Below are 19,231 nucleotides of genomic sequence, written 5' to 3'. Positions count from 1 at the left end.
ACATGCTCACTGTCGTGGGTTCCTGGTATAATGCCTCTGCTGTATGTTACTGTACGTAACTATGTAATTACAATAGGTAAAATAAGTGTGTGTCTTCGCCTGCAGGGGGCGCCCTGAGTCCGTGTTGACATGGGCGTAGAGCCTCCTCTCCTCTCGTCCCTCTCCTCCCTGTTTTCCAGCGATGCTGCAGACTCTCTCCTCTTCATCACAGCCTAACCTGGATGTGTCCCTGCTGCTCCTTCTCCTCTTCACCGCCGAGCCTCCCTCCGCCGGATTACCTCAACCTGAACGGTAAGAAGCACCTTTTCTCACCGGGGACGGAGGGCTGCTTTCTGCCTCTCTCAATCTCTCAATCTGAGATCAGCGGTGGTGATAATTGGATTTATTGACTCTGCTGCATCTGCTGACAGACTGCGGATCAGCCTGTTGTTCCTGCTGCATTAAGCGGGATATGTTCGAGGCAACTGGCTAATTGTTTCCAGGAGTGCATGTAGCATGTAGCTGTAGCATACAGGCAAGCTGGGGGGAAAAAAACAGGTAACCCACCTAACCATAGGTGTGCTCACCTCTCTCTTCCTCTTCCTCTCTCTCTCTCTCTCTCTCTCTCTCTTTCCTGGTTGTGTGTGTGTGTGTATTGATGTCTGAACCTAGATTATCTCTTCTTTCATCTCTATTTCAAATTTGTTTTTTAATATTTGTCCTTAAAGCAACAAAGCCTCCTCTGTCAGGGGATCATGTGTGTGGATGCGCTTTATTTTTAGAAGCTGTAAAAAGGGGAACAAGGCATCATGAGCTGAATGAACAAACATCAGTCATAGTGAAGCAGATTTCTGATAGTGTATTTTCAGTGACCACAGACATCCAGTTTATTTCTGCGTTATGTAAGAGGTCCGGTGAGGTAAGGAGGACCACGAGGGCCGCAATTGTGCTTCAGGCAAACCTCGGTGATTATGCAAATTGACCATAAAAAGCATTTGTTGTCATGTTTGTGCATCTAATTTAAAAAAAAATACCATGTGCATGTCACACAAACGTTTGCCCGGCATGTTATTTTGCTTCTGCGCCCTCTGGTCCTTCACTTGTAGGCTCACACTTTTGCTACTGGTCCATTTTCCTTATGAAGTCTCAGCAACATGAGATGTTGTGTGAGCTTTGGAGGGTTACACAAAGAAGTCATGATCACTGGAGCATGAAATGAGAGGACGACTGATGCCTCCATTTTCACTCATCCTCAATATTTCATGAGGATTCCAGTGTAAGCAGCAAGTGGAGCAGCTGGTGGCCAAAAGAAGGCTTTGATCTGCTTCAGATCTATCACTTTTAGACCTGATGGAGCTGCAGATTCACTCAGCATAACAGTGAGGAACTCATACACAAACACACACACACGAGCACTCGCGCAAGGATGCACAGATTTCATAAGAGGCCCTGATGAAGATCTCGCCATCACGCTGCATATCAGGAGGCAGGTGGCGGTGGCGGCGGGTGAGTTAGGGAACGATGGGGGGATGGGAAACATGCTCGGGGAAGCATGTTGTTAGGGAGAACATAAATTTCCTCAATCTCCCCCCTTCATGAGGACGTCAGCGCAGGAGCATTATCAGCTGTTGCAGCAGCAGGGAAACCCTCGAGAGGAAAACAAGCGAGGAGCGTAGATTAAAAAGGACAATAAGGGAGGTGACAGGGCACACTGACAGCCTGCATGTACAGTAGAGCTGCATGTGCCCTGGTGAGGGCAAAGAAAGAGAAGAATGAAGTCAGTAAGATTTGCAGCATCCTGTTCTTCCTTCTGCACACTGTGACTCTCTGCCCTCCAGAGATTTAAGAGGAGAAAGAGGTTGAAATAAATTAAAATGTTTAATTATCTCTGTACAGCTTTAATTCATTCAGCAGGGACCCGAGGGTGCATCTATGTCAGCAGAAGTTTAACTTCCATTGGTGTTTCTTTGTCGAATTATGTCGATCAAGTCGTGCCAGATATCTGTCCCCTAGTTGTTAATTGTGTCCTTCATATTTCAATTTCCATACTCTTCAAGTGCGGCACCTTAACACCCATTTTTAAACTTCCAAACTCGTGGGTCACATCCATCTTTTCACCACCTTTCCGTGTGCAGAGCCGTTGTGTCCGTACACTTGTTCTGCACGGTATCGATCTGCAGTTAGAAATCAATTTAAGGGACAGAGAAACAATCATGGCTGCAGCAGAAACAACCCTGTTACCAGATTACAGCTTCTTTCACGAAACAAGACTTGATTTCTCCGATTAATCATCTCATCTGCAAACATGGAACAGGTCGGGCTCTTTGTGTCATTGAGGTTTGGGTGCACAGTAAGTGTACAGCAGTGAGGGAATCTGATTGTCTGCTCTCTGTTCTGCAGTGCAGCTGCTGAGGCAGCATTTAGTGGAGTGTGTTCGCCTCTGCTTCACACACACACACACTTCTGTCTTTGCATTTATTTAAAGGGTACCTCCAAGAATAGAAAAGTGAGAAACACGTCTTATAGCCAAAAGTATTTTCCTCCTCCTTCTAAGAAAGCAGCTAAATCTATTTTCACATGACAGCGTGGTTTGTTTTCAAGCTGATTCCTGCTGTATAAGTGAATTTATGAGGATATAAACGGAGCAAAGAGACGAGGTGGAGCAGCAGTCAGGTTTCATGCTAATCCACTGATGAGTCTAACAAGGACAGAGAAATGTTCCTCTTCCGCCCGAAGTTCTGCTCCTAACTTTTTATTTTTAATGACCTCTCTTAAAGCGACTAATGCCGCTGCAAACCTGAAAATGAAGCATCTCTTATTTCTGTTTTTGTGACGTGACATGAAGTTTTTGTAAAGTTGGAGATTAATTTACAGTATCTAACTGAACTTGACAACCAGGCCTGATAATGGCAAAGATTTGGCGAGGTGTGAACTTAAAGGGCCAGTTCAACGATTTTCAACCTCAGTCCAATCATGGTATCATGGGGAGCTAATGCCATTATGGTAGGAAAAAAATGCAATTTGGCTCTGTGTTTTGAGGACACTATCCGCTTCTCAAATGGGCCCTGAAAACCTGGGAGGGAGCTTGTTAAACTGCACTTCCTCAATCTAGGACAACCGCCTCCGATGTCATGTGTCATCTCAAACTCGTCAGGTTTGAAATGTAGACTGCAGACCTGAAGATTTTTTAGACGATCCACCGGTATGTTCTCGTTGTATTTCAGATTCTGTTCCGCTCTGAGCCATTGCCTGCAGCGAAACGGTAGTATTTCACTCCAGCGTCTCTCGCTGGGCCGTTCCTTTCAGATGCCACAATGCACGCTGGGTGTTCTAGGAATGTAGACTGAGTGAAACCACAAGCTGTTTGTGCAACTTTCTCCACAGCTATGGCGCCAATTATTATTGCTTCAATCGATTACAGAGAACACCAGCTTTGACTGACAGTGGCGAGCTGCTCCTTTAATGTGCAGGAGCTGCTGTGGCTCTGTTGAAGCTCTGTGTTGTACCAGAATCCGCTCAGGAAATAGGTCAAATGCAGACATCCTTCATTATGTGCTTTTAGCTGAAGACACGAAGGGAAACAGCAGCGATGGAGCAACGCTGGTTTCTGTAAATTTACTGTATTGATAAAATCAGAGACCTTAAACATCAGAACAAGTGAACACACCCACCAACGTTTAATACAGCTTCTTTAGTCAGTAATAAGCAGCCAGCCAGTGGTTCCTCTTTAATGATCTCAGCAGCACAAGTCATATACATGTCATATTTTCCCTCCCTTGGTATCAATTTATTTTTGTATTTACTCATGACCTCTGATGTGCAGATCAGCTGCTGTGGGGTAAACGTCACATACATTCCTACGTGTGTGAAATCATTTGTAGCTAATGTCGGAGCAAACAGACGTACCCGCCACCTGTTTGTCCCACAATGCAGCATGCTGTCTTTGTGACACCACCACACAGCTCCTCTGCGAGGCTTCATCAGACTGTGATGTGTTGATGTATCGCAATCGACTGTCAACTATATGCTCAGGGTTTGTGAACGTTTAATGCGTCAACAGGAGCGTTTCAGCAGTGAGTGGAACAGTACTCAGTGGCTGATGCACGGGGATGCATACATGATTTTGTTATCAGTAAGTTGCCTGCGACCTGAGACTGTTCACAGTTTTATAAGGACAACACTGAAAAGCTGCAGAAGCATCACACAATAAGCCGCCCGACAAGGCGTTATCTAACATTTTCAATGTCACATTGGTTCTCTCTGTGCTTGTCACAGGCACAGGAAGAGACAGCAGTGATCAGGAATACAAGACAGTATCTTCAACATATATTACCTCGGCTAAATGCATCTTGTTCTCTATAAAACAAAGACTATAGGACATTTGTAGGACAGCACTAAAGAAGCTCAGTGTTGCTGTCATTCCCTGGTTTGCTGTAGTTTTAATGGGAATGTTGGGATGTAAGTGGAATTTCTTTCTGCCCTCAGTCTGTAATGGTCTCTTGTTTGCCATCTTTTCTCCTCTCTTGTCGTCTTTATAAATAATGTGCTCCTTAAAAGCCTTTCTTTACGCTTCCATATAATCGGTCAGTAAGAACAATAGTTTTATAATAAGACAAAGCACTTGTTATGTTCGTTCTAGTTTCAGGTTTTGTCTGGTTTGTCTGAGACTAACTTTGTGTTTTTCAGGTCTTTAAAGGTGTGGTACACTCTTCTTATATCTGATGTACTCTGTGTGCATTATATTACTAATGAAGTAATGCATTTGTTTACATGGCATACCATATACTTCAGATGAGTGAGAAGCCTTTGGGGTGAAGCATCCGGATGAAATTTCCTTCTCTAACAAAGAAGAGAAGAAGCTAAAAATGAGACCGTCCAGTGACGTCCAAATACTGTCTTTCTAAATAATGTCTTACTGTTGATCCTTTTGTTACTCGTTGTGTCTTACAGGATAAGGACTCAGGGTGTCATGAAGATCCATCTTCAATAATAGAGATGATATTCAGCATTGTGATTACTGGCACACTGGAACGACATGTGAAAACGAATTCCAGCCTCCTGCTGTGCCACTAACACTCTTTGATGGGCAGACAGACTTTTTCGTGATGGATGCCACAGATGATTAATTCTTAAACTGCTCTTAAGGGCGCCGTAAAGTCAGAGCTGTTTCCAAAATGTGCGAGCGAGGAGAGCCCTTCACTGAGGGGGAGTTGAGGAATAACAACCAGCGGGGCGGCGTGCTCGCTGACGGCGATGCAAACGCCAATGAAATCGGGACGGAGGACGGTGGGACGGGAGATACCGGCACTCTGCTGACTGAAACAACAGAGCAGGATAAAGTCATCATCTGGGGAACAGACTCGCAGTGTGACGACCCCGAGCTGGCTGAATTTGAGATGCTGGAGTGTCAGGAGCTGGAGGCCTACCTGGTGGAGGACGGGGAGGACTTTGTGGGGCTGGCAGAGCGGAAGGAGCGTCAAGAACATCCTTCATCATGCGGCAAAGCCACAGCAGGACGACCAGCAGATAACAAGAGCAGGGAGGAGAGGAAGTGTGCCGTGCATGGTGCCAGCGAGCAGGAGTCCAGCGCCTCACATGTCTCTGACAGCAGAGACGTATCCAGAGCTGAGTTAAGCTCTGAAACCGATGTCTTTGTGACCTGTCTGTCCACCATTTCAAGCATGGACACAGCTATGGACACTGCAGGCAGGACCCAGACGACAGAATCCTGGCACAATGCCTCTGGTCCTTACTCCACCATCTCAGAAGACCTGACTCTGGTCTCCCAAACGTGCAGCATCGTCACCGAGAGAGGACAGGCCTCTAAAAGAGCTGATCAACCCTCCCCCTCCTCTAAAAAGAGCACAAAACACTGTAAAGACGTGGACGTGAATTTAAATTCAACAGTGAATTCCGATGATTTGGTTTCACAGGCACAAGTGAGCAATGGAAACGTTCAGTGTAAGGACGTCTTCGATGAAAGCAGGAAGAACAATAACCAGAGAAATAAAGAAGGGAATACAGTTTCAGAGCGAGACTGTGATCAAAGGAGGAGCGCTGAGCACAAGGGTTTACCCACTGCAACCGACGAGGAAAGCAACACTAAGATGGATAAAAGCACACAAGCTGACGAGGCCCTTGAAGTGAACTGCAGCCCACCCAGCACAGGCACAAAGGGGACTCAGTCATCCGTTGAATCCAAAGCCATAAAGAAACAAGGATCATTTGATTCCTCTTTGAAGAAACAAAACTCTTTTGACAGGAGTTTTAAAAAGCAGCCATCGTTTGAGAATTCTTTCAAGAAGCAGCTCTCCTTTGATAACTCTTTAAAGAAGCAGGGCTCTTTTGAGAACATGGTCACCTCCGGCTCTTCAAGTCTGGAGCGGAGGAAGCCGTGGGGAAGCCCAAGTCGACCAGCAACTCCTAATTCCCCTAAAAATTCCTCCTGCTCCCCAAAGAGACGACCGCCCGGTTCCCCAGCAAAGGTCCAGGGCATCAGGGCGCTGAGCTGTGAGCGCAGCGACTCCCCTCAGAGAGCTTTAGGTCAAACAGTCAAACCGGCTGTTAAGACAAGTCTGTGCAGCGGCATCCCCAAACCTGTCATGACTCAGCAGAAAGAGCCTGAACCCAAGAGGTCCTCTCCTCCACAGAAGCCTAAAAATGTCCGGCCAAAAATCATCACCTACGTCCGAAAGAATCCTCAAGTAAAACCAGACACCCCACTGGAAGCCTCCGCACTGAGACTCTCTTCTTACTCCAGCCCGCCAGCCCAGAAAGACCCAAAGGCTGGTCCTCAACCTAAATCCACAGCGGTGCTGTGTTCCTCCAACCTGCTGTTCGATAAATACAGACAGGAGATGCAGAAGGCGGGGCTCTATCCTCCGGGCGTGGCTGTGAGTGGAATGAAACCTCCGAGCAGCAGCATCGCTCAGAGGCAGAGCGGGAAGTCAGACAGTTTTCATGAGGACATGCCTGAGAAGTATCTCCAAGAGGTGAGCAATCGTATCAAAGAAAATACAAATATGAGACCGTTCTGGGGCCAGAACTTCAGTCACTTTAGGTTGCCATGGCAATATTCTGTATGTTTCCTCACAAGCAGCACAAAATTCTCAGATGCTCTTCACTGTTGCAACCTCCCTTTCTGATTTAGCATCATTTCATGTAATACCTGATGTAGTTAGAACTGAAGGACTGTTAATCATTACACTTCATGATAAAACTGTATTATTGCAAAGCTATAATATCACCTGTCAGCTGAACTATGTGACGCTGATTGACTGTATTGTAATTTCCCTCTCCAGCATGTTTCACAGGAAGGAGGCGGCGTGTACCGCTCCCCCAGAGCTCTGAGGCCTCAGCTGGGGTTAGGGGCCGTCACCAGGCAGCCTGCAGCCAAGGCAAGAGTTCAGCAGACAGGTCAAAGGTCAGCAGCGGCTCCAAGCCACTCTGCTCAGGCAGCCGGAGTGTCCAGCCAAGGCCACCAGGAGCATGCAGGTGAGATCGCAAACTTCTGGCATAATGTTGAGATTTTTCTGAATTTTTAGTAATGTGCACTTTAATCGGTTAACCGTTAAGAATTAAGCGGTTAAGACTTCCAGTTAAATACAATTTTGTCTTTTTTTGAAATATACACATTTGGGAAACACGTGTTTTGCTCGTTAGCTGAGCTGAATGCAGCAGTAGTAGCACGTACAACTCAGAACTTTGTTTCAAAATAGTGTTTCGGGTGCATGGTTGAAAATCAAGTCGAGAAAAACAAAAGCTCCAGCTGATGCTGAAGACGGCATAGAGCTGAAATGTGTTTGTTCCTTACATTAAACTGAGTCATCCATGATTCTGTGAGTGCCGGAGCTTTTGTTTTTCTCGTTAGCTGAGCTGAGCCTGAGAGGAGATCAAAATGAAACGAGCAAAAACGCTGCACGCCGGTTTTGAGTCTCTGACAACAATAAATTTAACTTACGACAGCTAACAACAAGCTTACAACGCATATGGTGATAAGAAGCAGCGGTGACGACACAAGCGCCTTTCTGAAAAGTTGGTGGAGCACTCTGAGGTGCTTGGTGCAGCGCTTTTTCTCTCTGTGGCCACATATTGATGAGGCCTGGGAGGTTAAATCGGCCGTCATCCTAACACCGAGTATGGCAGCCAAACACACAGCTGACAACCTCGCAGCTACACTAATTGCTGCCGTAGATATATGGGGACTATCCAATCCAAAAAATCAATCTTAATCTTGTCAGTTATTACCGGTTAAGAGTGGCGGTTAACCAGTCAAAAAAAATTCTAAATGCACATCACTAGTTTTAGTATAGATACATGTGGTGTCCTGTCATGTAAGATTTGTGATCAGAGTTAATAACTAGAAGAAGAAAGTTTTATCATGAGGTCCGATCATTTTTTTCAGTGGGATTGAGAATTCAAATAAGAGGACATAAGAAGCGTGTATGTGACATGCTGAATACTTGTGTTCTTCTGTTGTAAACTATTTAGACCATTGTATGAAAATGATTTTATGAGAGCTTCCTCGTCTCTCTGCTTTCAGCGCACGTCCCGTCTCCTCGTTGTCGAGCTGATTTGTCTTTCCCCTTGCTGTCATGCTTATGGATGAGCCTCAGCTTTTGGCACCTAAACTCTTTGAAGTGCAAATCATTTGACAGCACTGTAACTCGCACATCCTCGACACTTGCACTGCACATTTCTACCTGCTCAGATCCAGCTAGCTTCCACATATGGTGTTCACTGAAATATGTAAAAATGTCAACATTGCGTGAAGGTCGTTATCTGTTTTCATTGCTGTTTGTCATCTTGATAACCGCATGAGAGGAGTGAAAGTGGCTCTTCCTTTTACTCATCATGGCAGATGTGACTCCTGCAGATCCCAGCAGTGTGTTGGTGGTGTAATTAGTGTTTCCTGCATTTCCCTCCCAATAACTCTTGTGCCGTCTTTTATAGAAGAAGAAGAAGATACTTTATTAATCCCAGAGGAAATTCAAAGTTTTCACTCTATTATTAGAAATACACACATGCACAAACAGGATCCTATGGACATGCATTGATGGAGAGATGTCAGAGTGAGGGGGCTGCATATTGACATGCACCCCGAGCAGTGCCTTGCTCAAGGGCACCTCTTCAGCTACCAGTTCCCATGCTTGGCCACCCTCCGGTTCCCAAGCCAAGTCCCTACAGACTGAGCTACCATCTATATCAGGATAATTAATTATTTAGGCTTTGCTCATTACAATTAGCAGGATTTGTTCCCCATCTTATACAATAACAGTTTTCTAGGCTACAGTTTGCAGTTATATTTGCATTCATGAAATGTTAAAATGCAGCTCTGAAACAGAAAGGGAAGCCTCATAGGTCTTTGAGATTCACCCATGCATATTTTCTGTCTACCTCCAGGAGAGCAAAAGAGGTCTGCAGAAAGAGGTCCAGAAACCAACAAGAGCCTCCTGCTCAAACCAGGCCAGTCTGGCCTCCGTCCTCCGGGCTTCTCCGCCCTGCCAGCTGCCCGTCTGGCCACCTTCGGCTTCGTCCGGAGCTCCAGTGTCTCGTCTGTGTCCAGCAACCAGTCCAACGACAGCAGCCACAGCGATCCCTGCAGACCTGCTCAGCGTGAGTCGTCCTCTCTGCACACATTCATGTGAATGAGGATGTTACAGGTTTCAGCTGACACAGAGAGCGGCTAAAAAAAGTCTCAGATAAAAATATTTCAGACATCAGACAGGACGTGCTCCGTCTGATTTAAAGGAATTTCCACACTTTTGTTTCATCACATCTACATCTCCCCATTAATTCAACAGTAGTCATCGCTGCCTCAGTTACTATAGTAACAGCATCTCACTTCCTTACGTTCTTCATTCTGTTATCACGAGTAGGCGCTGAGAGCTGCTGCTCCACAGGGGCTTTGATGAAGAAATCTTTTAGTCTCTCCACCCTCTGCTTCCTCTGCTCAGCCTGAATACTGCAGCATTATATCAGGATCACATCTGACTGCTCAGGCCGACACCACCTCTCATAAACTTCCCGCAGCCTTCGTTTAAAGGATCAATGATCGTAAAATTGAGATGACACGCTGATTATATCTGCGAGGAATTAAGACGTAAGAAATGTGTCAGAACAAGGTGAGAAGTTGTCACTGAAACAGCAGATTCATTTGTTCTTAGAGCTGATTTTCCCGGCCTGTTTTTTCCCTTCATCCCTCGATCGTGTTTGACTGAGTCAGAAAGATTACAGCTCAAATAGCTGTACTAATTTAATCTGTACTTCTTTGGTAGTTTGGTAGTTGGACATGTCCAAATCAGCTTATTGCTAAAGTGAGCTGTAGGGATAGGTTGATGATGTCCTCACTCAAGTGTCTCCACATTTGCTCCAGCCTCAGACAGCTGACTGCTCACTCTCACTTTTACTGTCTGATTCTGACCTGCTGGATTCAGACGCTCCCTTACGCAGCTGCTGTCTCACGCAGGCTGCGCCCCCCCAAGCATCAACCACTATAACTGCTTCACATGTCAGCAGCAGCCTCTGCCTCACTATTTATAATCTGTGAAATGAAAAAGTGGAGCCGGCGGCTGCAGTGTGTGTGCGTGTAAGAGAGAGACTCAGGGTGTGGTTTAACAGGATAATCCTTGAAGCTGTTTTTACCCCGACACCTCTGACCAGCCTGCTCCTCGTCTGTGGATCTCCTCCAAACTTTCACTGCAGACTTGCCAGATAATGATCTTCCTCCTTGCTTCAGCGTCCCTCCTTAAAGGCTCCGATGTACACCTTACTGGGTTATTTTGTTCCATTTTTAACTCTGATTCTTGAGAAAACAACCGCAGCTCAGGATGAAAACCTGCAGTCATGTAAGTGAGGCTAACTCTCTTTTGTTGCTGTCTTAGCAGCTCCTCTGTGGAGCTGTTGTTACATTAGTTTAGTATTTCTTTCAGGAAGAAAACAAAATAATTGTATTTTTGCGGTTTTGAATGGATGTTTGTGAGTGAAACACTGGGAGTAGCTCAGACAGCATATAACATGACTGGCAGCTTGCACAGCAGCGTTTCCCTTCAGGCTGTTGGCTCAGAGAGAGATGCTCCATTAGTATGCCACCGTCTGTCTTGAATGCAGCCACATTCAGCAAAACACTGTGACTGAGAGGGAGTACATCAGGATGTTGATGACATGTAGAATACATCTGTGCAGGTGGCTCAGCTGGAGTCCGCTGCGTTCCTCTTTCACTATCCAGCTTTATGTTGTGCGAACTGGTTTCCGAGTGAGACTTCACAGCAGTTGGAGCGGCACAAATCTGTCCGGCAATATTAAGCCTCGTTTACTGAGGATGAATCCGGTCTCTGTCATGTCCTGCAGGAGAAAGACACCAGACACTATTTTCTTCAAAGCTCAGTGTTCGACTTTCTGGTTACTGAAGCACAATTTTGTATCTCAGTCTTCTAAAAAGGAGTTTTAATAAGAACTGTTTCATTTCTCAGTATCCTGCCATTTTACAAAAGCTTAAAGAGCAGCTCCAGTCAGGTTTTACAACATATAAATGCTCTGCTTGAAATAATAAATTGTGTTTCATATGTTTGTTTCTGGAAAATACATTAAATTACCTTGTAAAAATCCTCTGCATAGGCCCCGCCCACTATGCAAATTTTCAACCGCCCCCTCCGTTGCGAAAACAAAACACGTCTCTGCCATCGCAACTTGTTGAAACTTAGCTAGCTTGAAATGTAGTAATTAGTAGTAGTAACGTTAATGTAAGTAGTCAGTAGTGAATTACAATGACAGTTACAGCTGGCTCGCGCATCGTCAAACAGGTTGCCATAGGTTACACATAATGATATGCATAGCGTCACCCCGTCCATTAACGGGATCGGCTCCTCAGGTTTGTGACGTCTCAAACCTGCCAATCTGAAAACGTGTTGTTCAGCCTGTCCTTGGTACACTGCAGTTTAAAAGCAGACAGGCCCAGCCATGGAGATGATGCTGATGTTGTCCCTGATATGTCTTGTAGCACACGAAGAACACCACATGGAGATGTTTACAAGGTTAAACACTGGATTATCACTGGAGGGGGTCTTTAAAAACTTGCCTCATGTTTGGTGTTCTACTTTAGTTCTATTTACGTCACATGTTTATTTCACTTTCAACCGGATAATAAAAGTACAAACGTTGATAGCATTCCCAAAATCTGCATCACACGGGCCAGACAGCATGGTTAAGAAAAGCTGCTCTAGTTTATATAAGAGAGGAATCCTTGGGAAACAGAGGATTTGAGACTACGACCCATAGATATATAAACCTCTTGTATTCATCCTCCTAACCTGTGTGTTCTCACGTCTCCTGAATCAGTCCCCAGCAGAGTTGCTGCGTCTTGCTGCTGCAGCACTGATCAGAGGAAGCTTACAGCAGGAGATGGATTTGTTCTGCACATGCAGGCGAGAAACAAGCGTTTAGCAGAGTGAGTCAGCCTCCAGCCTCCGCGCTCAGCCAATCCGATTCTTGGCTCAGCCTCATTTAGAGACGCGTTAGGAAAAAAAAGCATGTGCTGACTCTCCCAGGTGAATACAGTCTCTGTCGCAGTGAGGAGAGTCACTGTGATCCCACCGGAGGTTTCACTCAGGCCCCGGGCGTTCTGACGTCAGAGGCTCTTTAATGTTCTCTTTCTAATCTAAATTTGTGCTGCTATCTCGTTTAATGTTTAACAATAGCTTGTTGTTTTATCTTCTGGCTCATTGAACCATCCTGTGACTTATTTATTCTCACACCAGAATAATGTAGATTTTATTCAAGGTAACAAACCTCCTCTCCTCTCAGAGTGCTGAGTTTCCTAAAGGTGCTGCATGTGTCAGCACTGTTATTGATTGAGGGGCTGCATATTTAATGACGAGTAACTGAAGCTTTCACTTGCACTGACAAACCTAAATGCTGCCTTGTTTATAAAGTGATGAAATTTACAGACAATTCTTTGTTATTGAGACGAAACAAGGCAGTAATGTAGGACAACACGTAACAGGACGTCCCCGCTCTTTGTTCTTGTTGATGTTGTTTTCTTGGACGACTTCTTGTTCAGCCTGAGTTTGTCTATGAATCAAAGAGAGCGCTAGAGGCGTAATAACAGCTGTTATGAATAATTAAGATGTTTGCTGCATTCAGATTTTTTTTGCCAGTCCTGGTGAATTTTCTACAAACTGCTCTCAAAGGAAGGATAGTGATCTCCTTATATTTGACCCTGAAAACTACATCAACTAAGTGAGGCTCTAACGCTCTTATTCCAATTCATCCATTAATTTATCTCAGCACTTTTACAGACTACCTAAGAGTGGTGGTGTAGTACTACAGTATGTCTCACTACACAGTGATGCAGATGGGATGTAACATTTCTTCCTCTATATTCTGTCACAACAAACAGCACACAGTTGTTTCCATTAGTCTTTCCCGCTCGTTCCTCTTCGGGGTCACGGGGGGGCTGGAGCACGCCTCTGTGTGAAGCTTCTGATGTACTGTTCAGGACGTTTCCTGACTGTGTGAGGGAACTCTGACAAATGGAGGTTTCACATTCGAGCTGTGCTTTGAAAGGACCCAGTCAGCTTCAAACCCAGGACAGTGTTGCTGTGAGACACTGTACTAACCACTAAAGGCCTTGATTTGACCTTTTGACCTTTAAAAAAAAAAAAAAGGAATTTATTCATTTTCAATTTTGCAAACAAACAACACAGCTACAAACGAAACACCTGCCCCACATGGGTAAATGAAGACATGAAAAGATGAAAATATTTTTACAAATCTAGAAAAATAAAAAAGGAAGAACGTGCTTTTGTACGATACAATAATGCAACACAGTCAGCCACATGTCTCACTGATCTAGGACTATAAACCTAAATACAGTGTATTTGTACATATATGCAAATTATACAGTTTGTACAAACTTATAAAAGCAGGGAAACGCTTTAGGTTGTTCTTGATAAATAAAACAAAAGTAACATTTTGTCAAAGGTTGTAGAGCTGAGAGACATCGTGTCGCACCCTCTGCATATGTAACAAATTGCTTCATTTCTGGTCGCCATGTTTTAAAACAAGGTTCATCATCATTTTCCCAGAGAGCTTAAGTGTTCTAACCGTGCCGTATTGTATTGTGTTTTGTTGCGAGGGGGATAGAGTTGACATTTTGAATAACTTTAGTTGTGTCTTTTTATAGTTTTGGTTGTTAAAATATTTCATTTAGGACGTTAAATGTGTGTAATAGTTTGTTTGACACAGACTTAAACAGCATAAAAACTTTATATCTACATTACACTGACTGACCTGTTGGCTGGCTTTACTACAGTATATACGGTTGTAAGAACATTTGCATCGTGTCATTTTACATCGCTGTGAATTGTTCACAACCCCTGACTACATTTTTGTGTTTTGTGTTCCCTCCTGCAGATTCAGGCAGTGGCAGTGATGACACACCTCTCCATAAAGCCACAGCGCCCCCTAATGAAGCCCCCCACACTCAGTGCCGCTCTCAGCCTCCCAACGCCCCCAGCCTGCAGCGCCGCAGTCTGCCGCCGCAGCGCAGCTCCCCCCTCGGTACGTCCCCGCAACACTCAGCCAGCAGATGTCATATTTATGTTATGTGTATGCGATGTGGGAGAGATCGTGTGATCACATGACCTCACATGAGATTGGATGTGTGAGTTTTAGCAGGGTGTCAGAGGGAGGCGGCAGAATGGGATGAACATGGAAACTGCTGTCAGCGCTCAAAACAATCAACATGACTGATGAACTGTGGCCCTCAAGGCACATATTCCGTCCTCAGTAAGAGTCAGTGGAGACTCACAGGCCTGGAATGAATTTTTAAATGGCTTTGCTGACATCTCACCTCTCTCGTCTGGGTGTAAAATATAAGTTGTATTAAAAAAAGGTTAATGAAAGCCACCTAAAAGTACATTTGTATGTGATTTAATCTAAACATAAAATCATTTTAACCCCTGAGGATACGTTCAGGGCTTTTCTGTTTTTTAAGTGTTTGAGATGCAAAATTGTGGCGTGTGCCCTTTAATGGAAAGACGGCACATTTGCCCTTTCTGAAAGTATTTACGCATTTGCATACAAAGTCCTTTAGCACAAGATATTCTCTAATTAGGAGACAAAAACAAGAGACTTCTACCATCCGAGTTTTCCTTCATTCAGCAGAGAATAAGCTTCTTAAACGTCGAGCTGGATTAAAGTGAAGCTTCTTTAACCACAAATTCTCTTCTGTTTATACATGTGTCTGACTGACTTTTCCCTTTGACAGGCCCTTAATGTCGCCTGTTCATCTCACTCTCCCTTCACTCCCCTATTTATTCTTTAAAGAATAAAAAGTACAGAATAAAAACTAATCAACCTAAAAGATGAGTCCCCATGTGTTCTATCTAATCTGTTGCTTAGTGTTGCATCACAGCTTTGATACAGACCCATACATGTATGTGTTCCTCTCTGCTGATGTGGGCGTCTTTGTTGTTAATACTTTATGGACCTTTTGGGAGTCCATGCAGAGAACACAGAGTATGAACACCACCCAGTGGACACAGAGTGAATCTCTCTGTGAGGCAGGAGACGCCTCAGCTTCCTGCAACACAACCTGCAGGAACAAGCGAAGCAGCAGCTCCAGCTAGTGGCCGCTGGGCCTCAACTGTAATGTTTCTTACTTGTGGTTTACAGCTGAAGTGCCAATGCTCTTTGATCGTTAAGTTTTCAACCAAAGATTGATTTTGCCATCTGGGATTGTCTCATGTGAATATGTTTTAAAGGCCTGAGGACTTTCTCAAGTATATTTGTCATCTAAAAACAAAGATTAGGATTTTTTAAATGTCGATGTATCGTAAATGTACAAAAAGTATAACCATTAATACAGAATTTAACACAGTTGCAGCTCAGGGTGAATCTAATAAAAATGTAGCTTCTCTGCGTGCGTGTACCACATAAACAGATCAAACACAAGTGTGTTTTGTACAAACTCAGTGTGACCTTAAGTCTAACTTTAATAAATTCAAGTGAAGGAGTCAGACATAAAAATTATCTCATTTAAGAGACACACAGTAGAAATAGAAAACAGCCTTAAATAGAAAATACTTCAGAGTGGGAAAAATACCTCAAATGACACTCTCTACTTACATTTAATTAAACTGTGTTAATGAATACATAACATTGTGATCAAAGAATTTCTCCTTACTTTCCAGCCTCGAGGAGAGAGATGCAGCAGGACATCGAGGCTGTGATGCCACCAAAGTCCTCCCCTAAAAGATTCGCTGTGGTGTCGCCCAAACCTCAGTCGCCTGGTGAGTCTGACAGCTCACACTGCAGCCTGTTTGTGTGTGTGCACACATGATGTTCACATTATATTTGATAATAATAATAATAATAAAGTTTATTTCTATAGGTTATTAGGTGCTTATGCAACATAAAAACCCAACAATAACAATGAAGGAATAAAACAGGAAGACACAATAAGACAGGAAGTCATAGCGAATAAATGAGGAACAACTTAAAACCAGTAAACAGTAAAGGAGGATCAACTTTAACCAGCGGTTGAATAAAACAGCGATACATTAACCCATAAAGTGTAATGGATCTGGTTCGTTCTGAAGGACCACAAAGGCAGAAAACAGCAATCAGTAGTGGAACATCTTCTGCCGCTACTGCGTCTTTAAAATGTACACACACACACTCTCTCCCTCCCCTCTCTCTCCCCACTTTATTACAAGACCCATGGCAGCCTGCTGTTGCCATAGCAACAAGCTACAGTAGCTGTACCGCTCAGGATGGCTCCTCTGGTAGCAATCCTGCTGGGTCATATTACCAGAACAAGTCAGCAGTTTGTCTCTTTCTCAGACAGAAGAGCAGCTCGAGTTCGTGTTCGGGAGAAGATCACATAACACACTCATATTTACAGTGTTTACAGAGTTCAGAGGTGAGAGAGGAGAGTAATGCTGATTGGTCTGAGCTGTGAGAAGACTTTAGGGAGCTGGAGAGACCATTTGTCTTTGTGGGAGGAAATAAACCTCTGAGGTTCCAACTAATCAGTATTTAATGTGTTTGTGTGAGAGAGTAAGCAGAGAGAGTAAACCAAGAGCTCACATTATCTACAGTGTAAATACTTGGTGTTAGGATACAGCTCTAACAGTTTTTTTCTGGAACCTTAAGTACATTTCTTTATGGCCGTGAGATAACAGATATTCAGTTTACCTAGATTATAAAGAAGTTATGATGATGATCACAATTATTTGTGTTTGCTTTCCTGGTTCATTGTAAAGTTTCACATCCACCAACTCTCTCTGTTTCTGTAGTGCGTGTGCGGACAGCAGCGGTCAGTGGAGCTGTTCAGACTGAAAGGAACCAGGAGCTGGACCGGGCTCTGATCCAGCAGCTGCGGGAACGCTGTGAGCATCAGGAGCTGCAGCTGCAGAGCCTGCAGGCCCAGTTAAAGAAGGCCTCGCTGTGCATGGACGTGTTCAGCATCACTACCCAGCACTTCTGTCTCAAGGTAGGCTGCCGCAGAGGTCTGCAACATAAGCAGACTTTTAGTTTTGTTTAAAAGTGCTAATCTTGAGGAGCTCAATTTTGTTCTCTTTGGCGGCACCTAGAGATAAACGGTAATTGCGGGAGCACACTTCCCAGATATCCAGACATTGTTGCATGTGTGACGTCCACTGTTGGCTCCGGTTGTAACTCTTGATTTTCACGCTGACGGTCGCTTTCCTTTTTAGACTGTTTGCTTCATCTGAGCATCGAGTTTGTTTCACTTATTTTTGAAGTTGTATCTGTAGTCATCCATCTTTTCTTTGTTTGTTCAGCCATAGTAGATTACTGTTTACTTGCAAAGCAGCCGTTTAGCTCCGCCTACCCTCTCTGGCAGACCAACCAGCTAATGGAAAACGCGTCACCTAACTGGGCGCCGCTTTGGATTTTTTCCATGAAAGTCCCACCAGACACCCAGTCTGTAATTCTGCAAATGCAAAGGCTTTCAATCTCCTCGTTTCCTCGTTCGTACTTAAAGTCTGAGTCCAACTTCTTTTGGCTGCAGTTAGAACAATTCTGCAGCAGTTGTCTAACCCCCTTTTTCTCCCCCTCTTTTTAAGGTCGGTTTAAGGAAGCTCTGATTTGGGAGCTTTGCATTTATAAGTTTAATTATCAGAAATGAATCCCATAATTAGCTCATGCATGTTACACATTTTTATCTTCTGAAATCAAATGTTCAGCAGGGACAAATCTTACAAACAGCCTTTGCTTCTTAAAACTTAATAGAAAATACTTGAAAGTCTATAAAATCTTGAACATGCAAAGCCAGCAGTTTGGCCTTTGAATATTTTTATTTAGAGTGTCAAGCAATCCGGATCATCTAAGGAAGTTGCACCTTTTGCCATCAAATGCGTGCATCATAGTTAATTTTCATTGACTTTGCATCTACCCTCCAGGATAATAAACACAGGCCTGCTGTTGAACACTACAAAGGGAAGCTGTTGCATGCTCCTGAGTGCAACTACAAAGTGCGATTTGTCTGCAGCATCTGGCTTTTGTTGTCTGCGTTACTTTGTTCACAAAGCCGGGCGCTCGTTTCAAATCTGATTGTTGTGGCTTTTTGAATATGTTGGGAATAACTCACAAGCAGCAGGTTTGTCTGTTAAACTGTCTGTGGGGAATTACTGAGGATTTCCAAACGTTTGCTCTGTTTGAAGGGATAAAAATGCATTTGATAAAGCCGTGTGCGGCTGTCCTATAACTGCTGAATGTTTGGCTCAGCGGGACGTAAACAAATGTTCTTTTAAAAAGCTGGTTAATGCATCTATTGAGTATCATCGTGCTGTGTTCACAATCACCATCACACAGCCTCTGACGCGCACACTGTGCAAGCAAACTGAGGGTTCAGCCTGGATGGTGTGCTTGTCTCTTGCCCTTTCCTGGTCCTGTGCTTCATTTCATCCATTTCCCGGCCCCACCCACGGGTGCTGCTCTACAGTGGGAGAAGATTAATGAGATTAGAGCTGCCTGCCTGGACCTCGCTGTGCTTTTAGTAAGACTGATTGTCAGACAGCGGCAGAGTACTCTCTGAGGTCTGACAGGAGGAACACTTTGGAATATGTACAGCCGATAGCTATGAGCAAACAAGAAGCGATAGGACTCCCCTTTAAAATCGCTCCTTATGTGGTTATCAATCATACATTGCCTCTGTAGGTTAACTTTCAAATACCAGACCACAGATTGACTTTTAAGCCAGCCTTTAAAACTTATTTACTTTAAA

At 44.2% G+C, this 19,231-nt stretch overlaps 1 protein-coding gene across 1 annotated transcript; it reads left to right on the top strand.

Moving 5' to 3' along the window:
• The first annotated feature begins 277 nt into the window (after nucleotides 1-277).
• Nucleotides 278-17,582, top strand: LOC138597387 (microtubule-associated tumor suppressor candidate 2 homolog). Its single transcript, XM_069668984.1, has 8 exons — nucleotides 278-291; nucleotides 4,930-6,971; nucleotides 7,281-7,473; nucleotides 9,382-9,594; nucleotides 14,392-14,538; nucleotides 16,173-16,271; nucleotides 17,280-17,476; nucleotides 17,577-17,582. Exons 2-8 carry the CDS (start codon nucleotides 5,154-5,156, stop codon nucleotides 17,580-17,582), a joined length of 2,673 nt encoding a protein of 890 aa, XP_069525085.1. The 5' UTR covers nucleotides 278-291; nucleotides 4,930-5,153.
• The last annotated feature ends 1,649 nt before the right edge of the window (nucleotides 17,583-19,231 follow it).

The sequence above is a fragment of the Semicossyphus pulcher genome, unplaced genomic scaffold (assembly GCF_022749685.1).
Source record: "Semicossyphus pulcher isolate SPU_LCO1_2020_fin unplaced genomic scaffold, fSemPul1.0.p SCAF_19, whole genome shotgun sequence".
Taxonomy (NCBI): domain Eukaryota; kingdom Metazoa; phylum Chordata; class Actinopteri; order Labriformes; family Labridae; genus Semicossyphus; species Semicossyphus pulcher.
The sequence above is the reverse complement of the archived record's forward strand: the minus strand, read 5'-3'. Positions and strand labels throughout refer to the sequence as shown.

Excerpts from the sequence above, each read along its gene's own strand:
- LOC138597387 (XM_069668984.1), top strand. The coding sequence starts at position 5,154 with ATGTGCGAGCGAGGAGAGCCCTTCACTGAGGGGGAGTTGAGGAATAAC. Across the intron at positions 14,539-16,172 it reads GCAGCGCAGCTCCCCCCTCG|CCTCGAGGAGAGAGATGCAG; the intron begins GTACGTCCCCGC and ends CTTACTTTCCAG. Across the intron at positions 16,272-17,279 it reads GCCCAAACCTCAGTCGCCTG|TGCGTGTGCGGACAGCAGCG; the intron begins GTGAGTCTGACA and ends CTGTTTCTGTAG.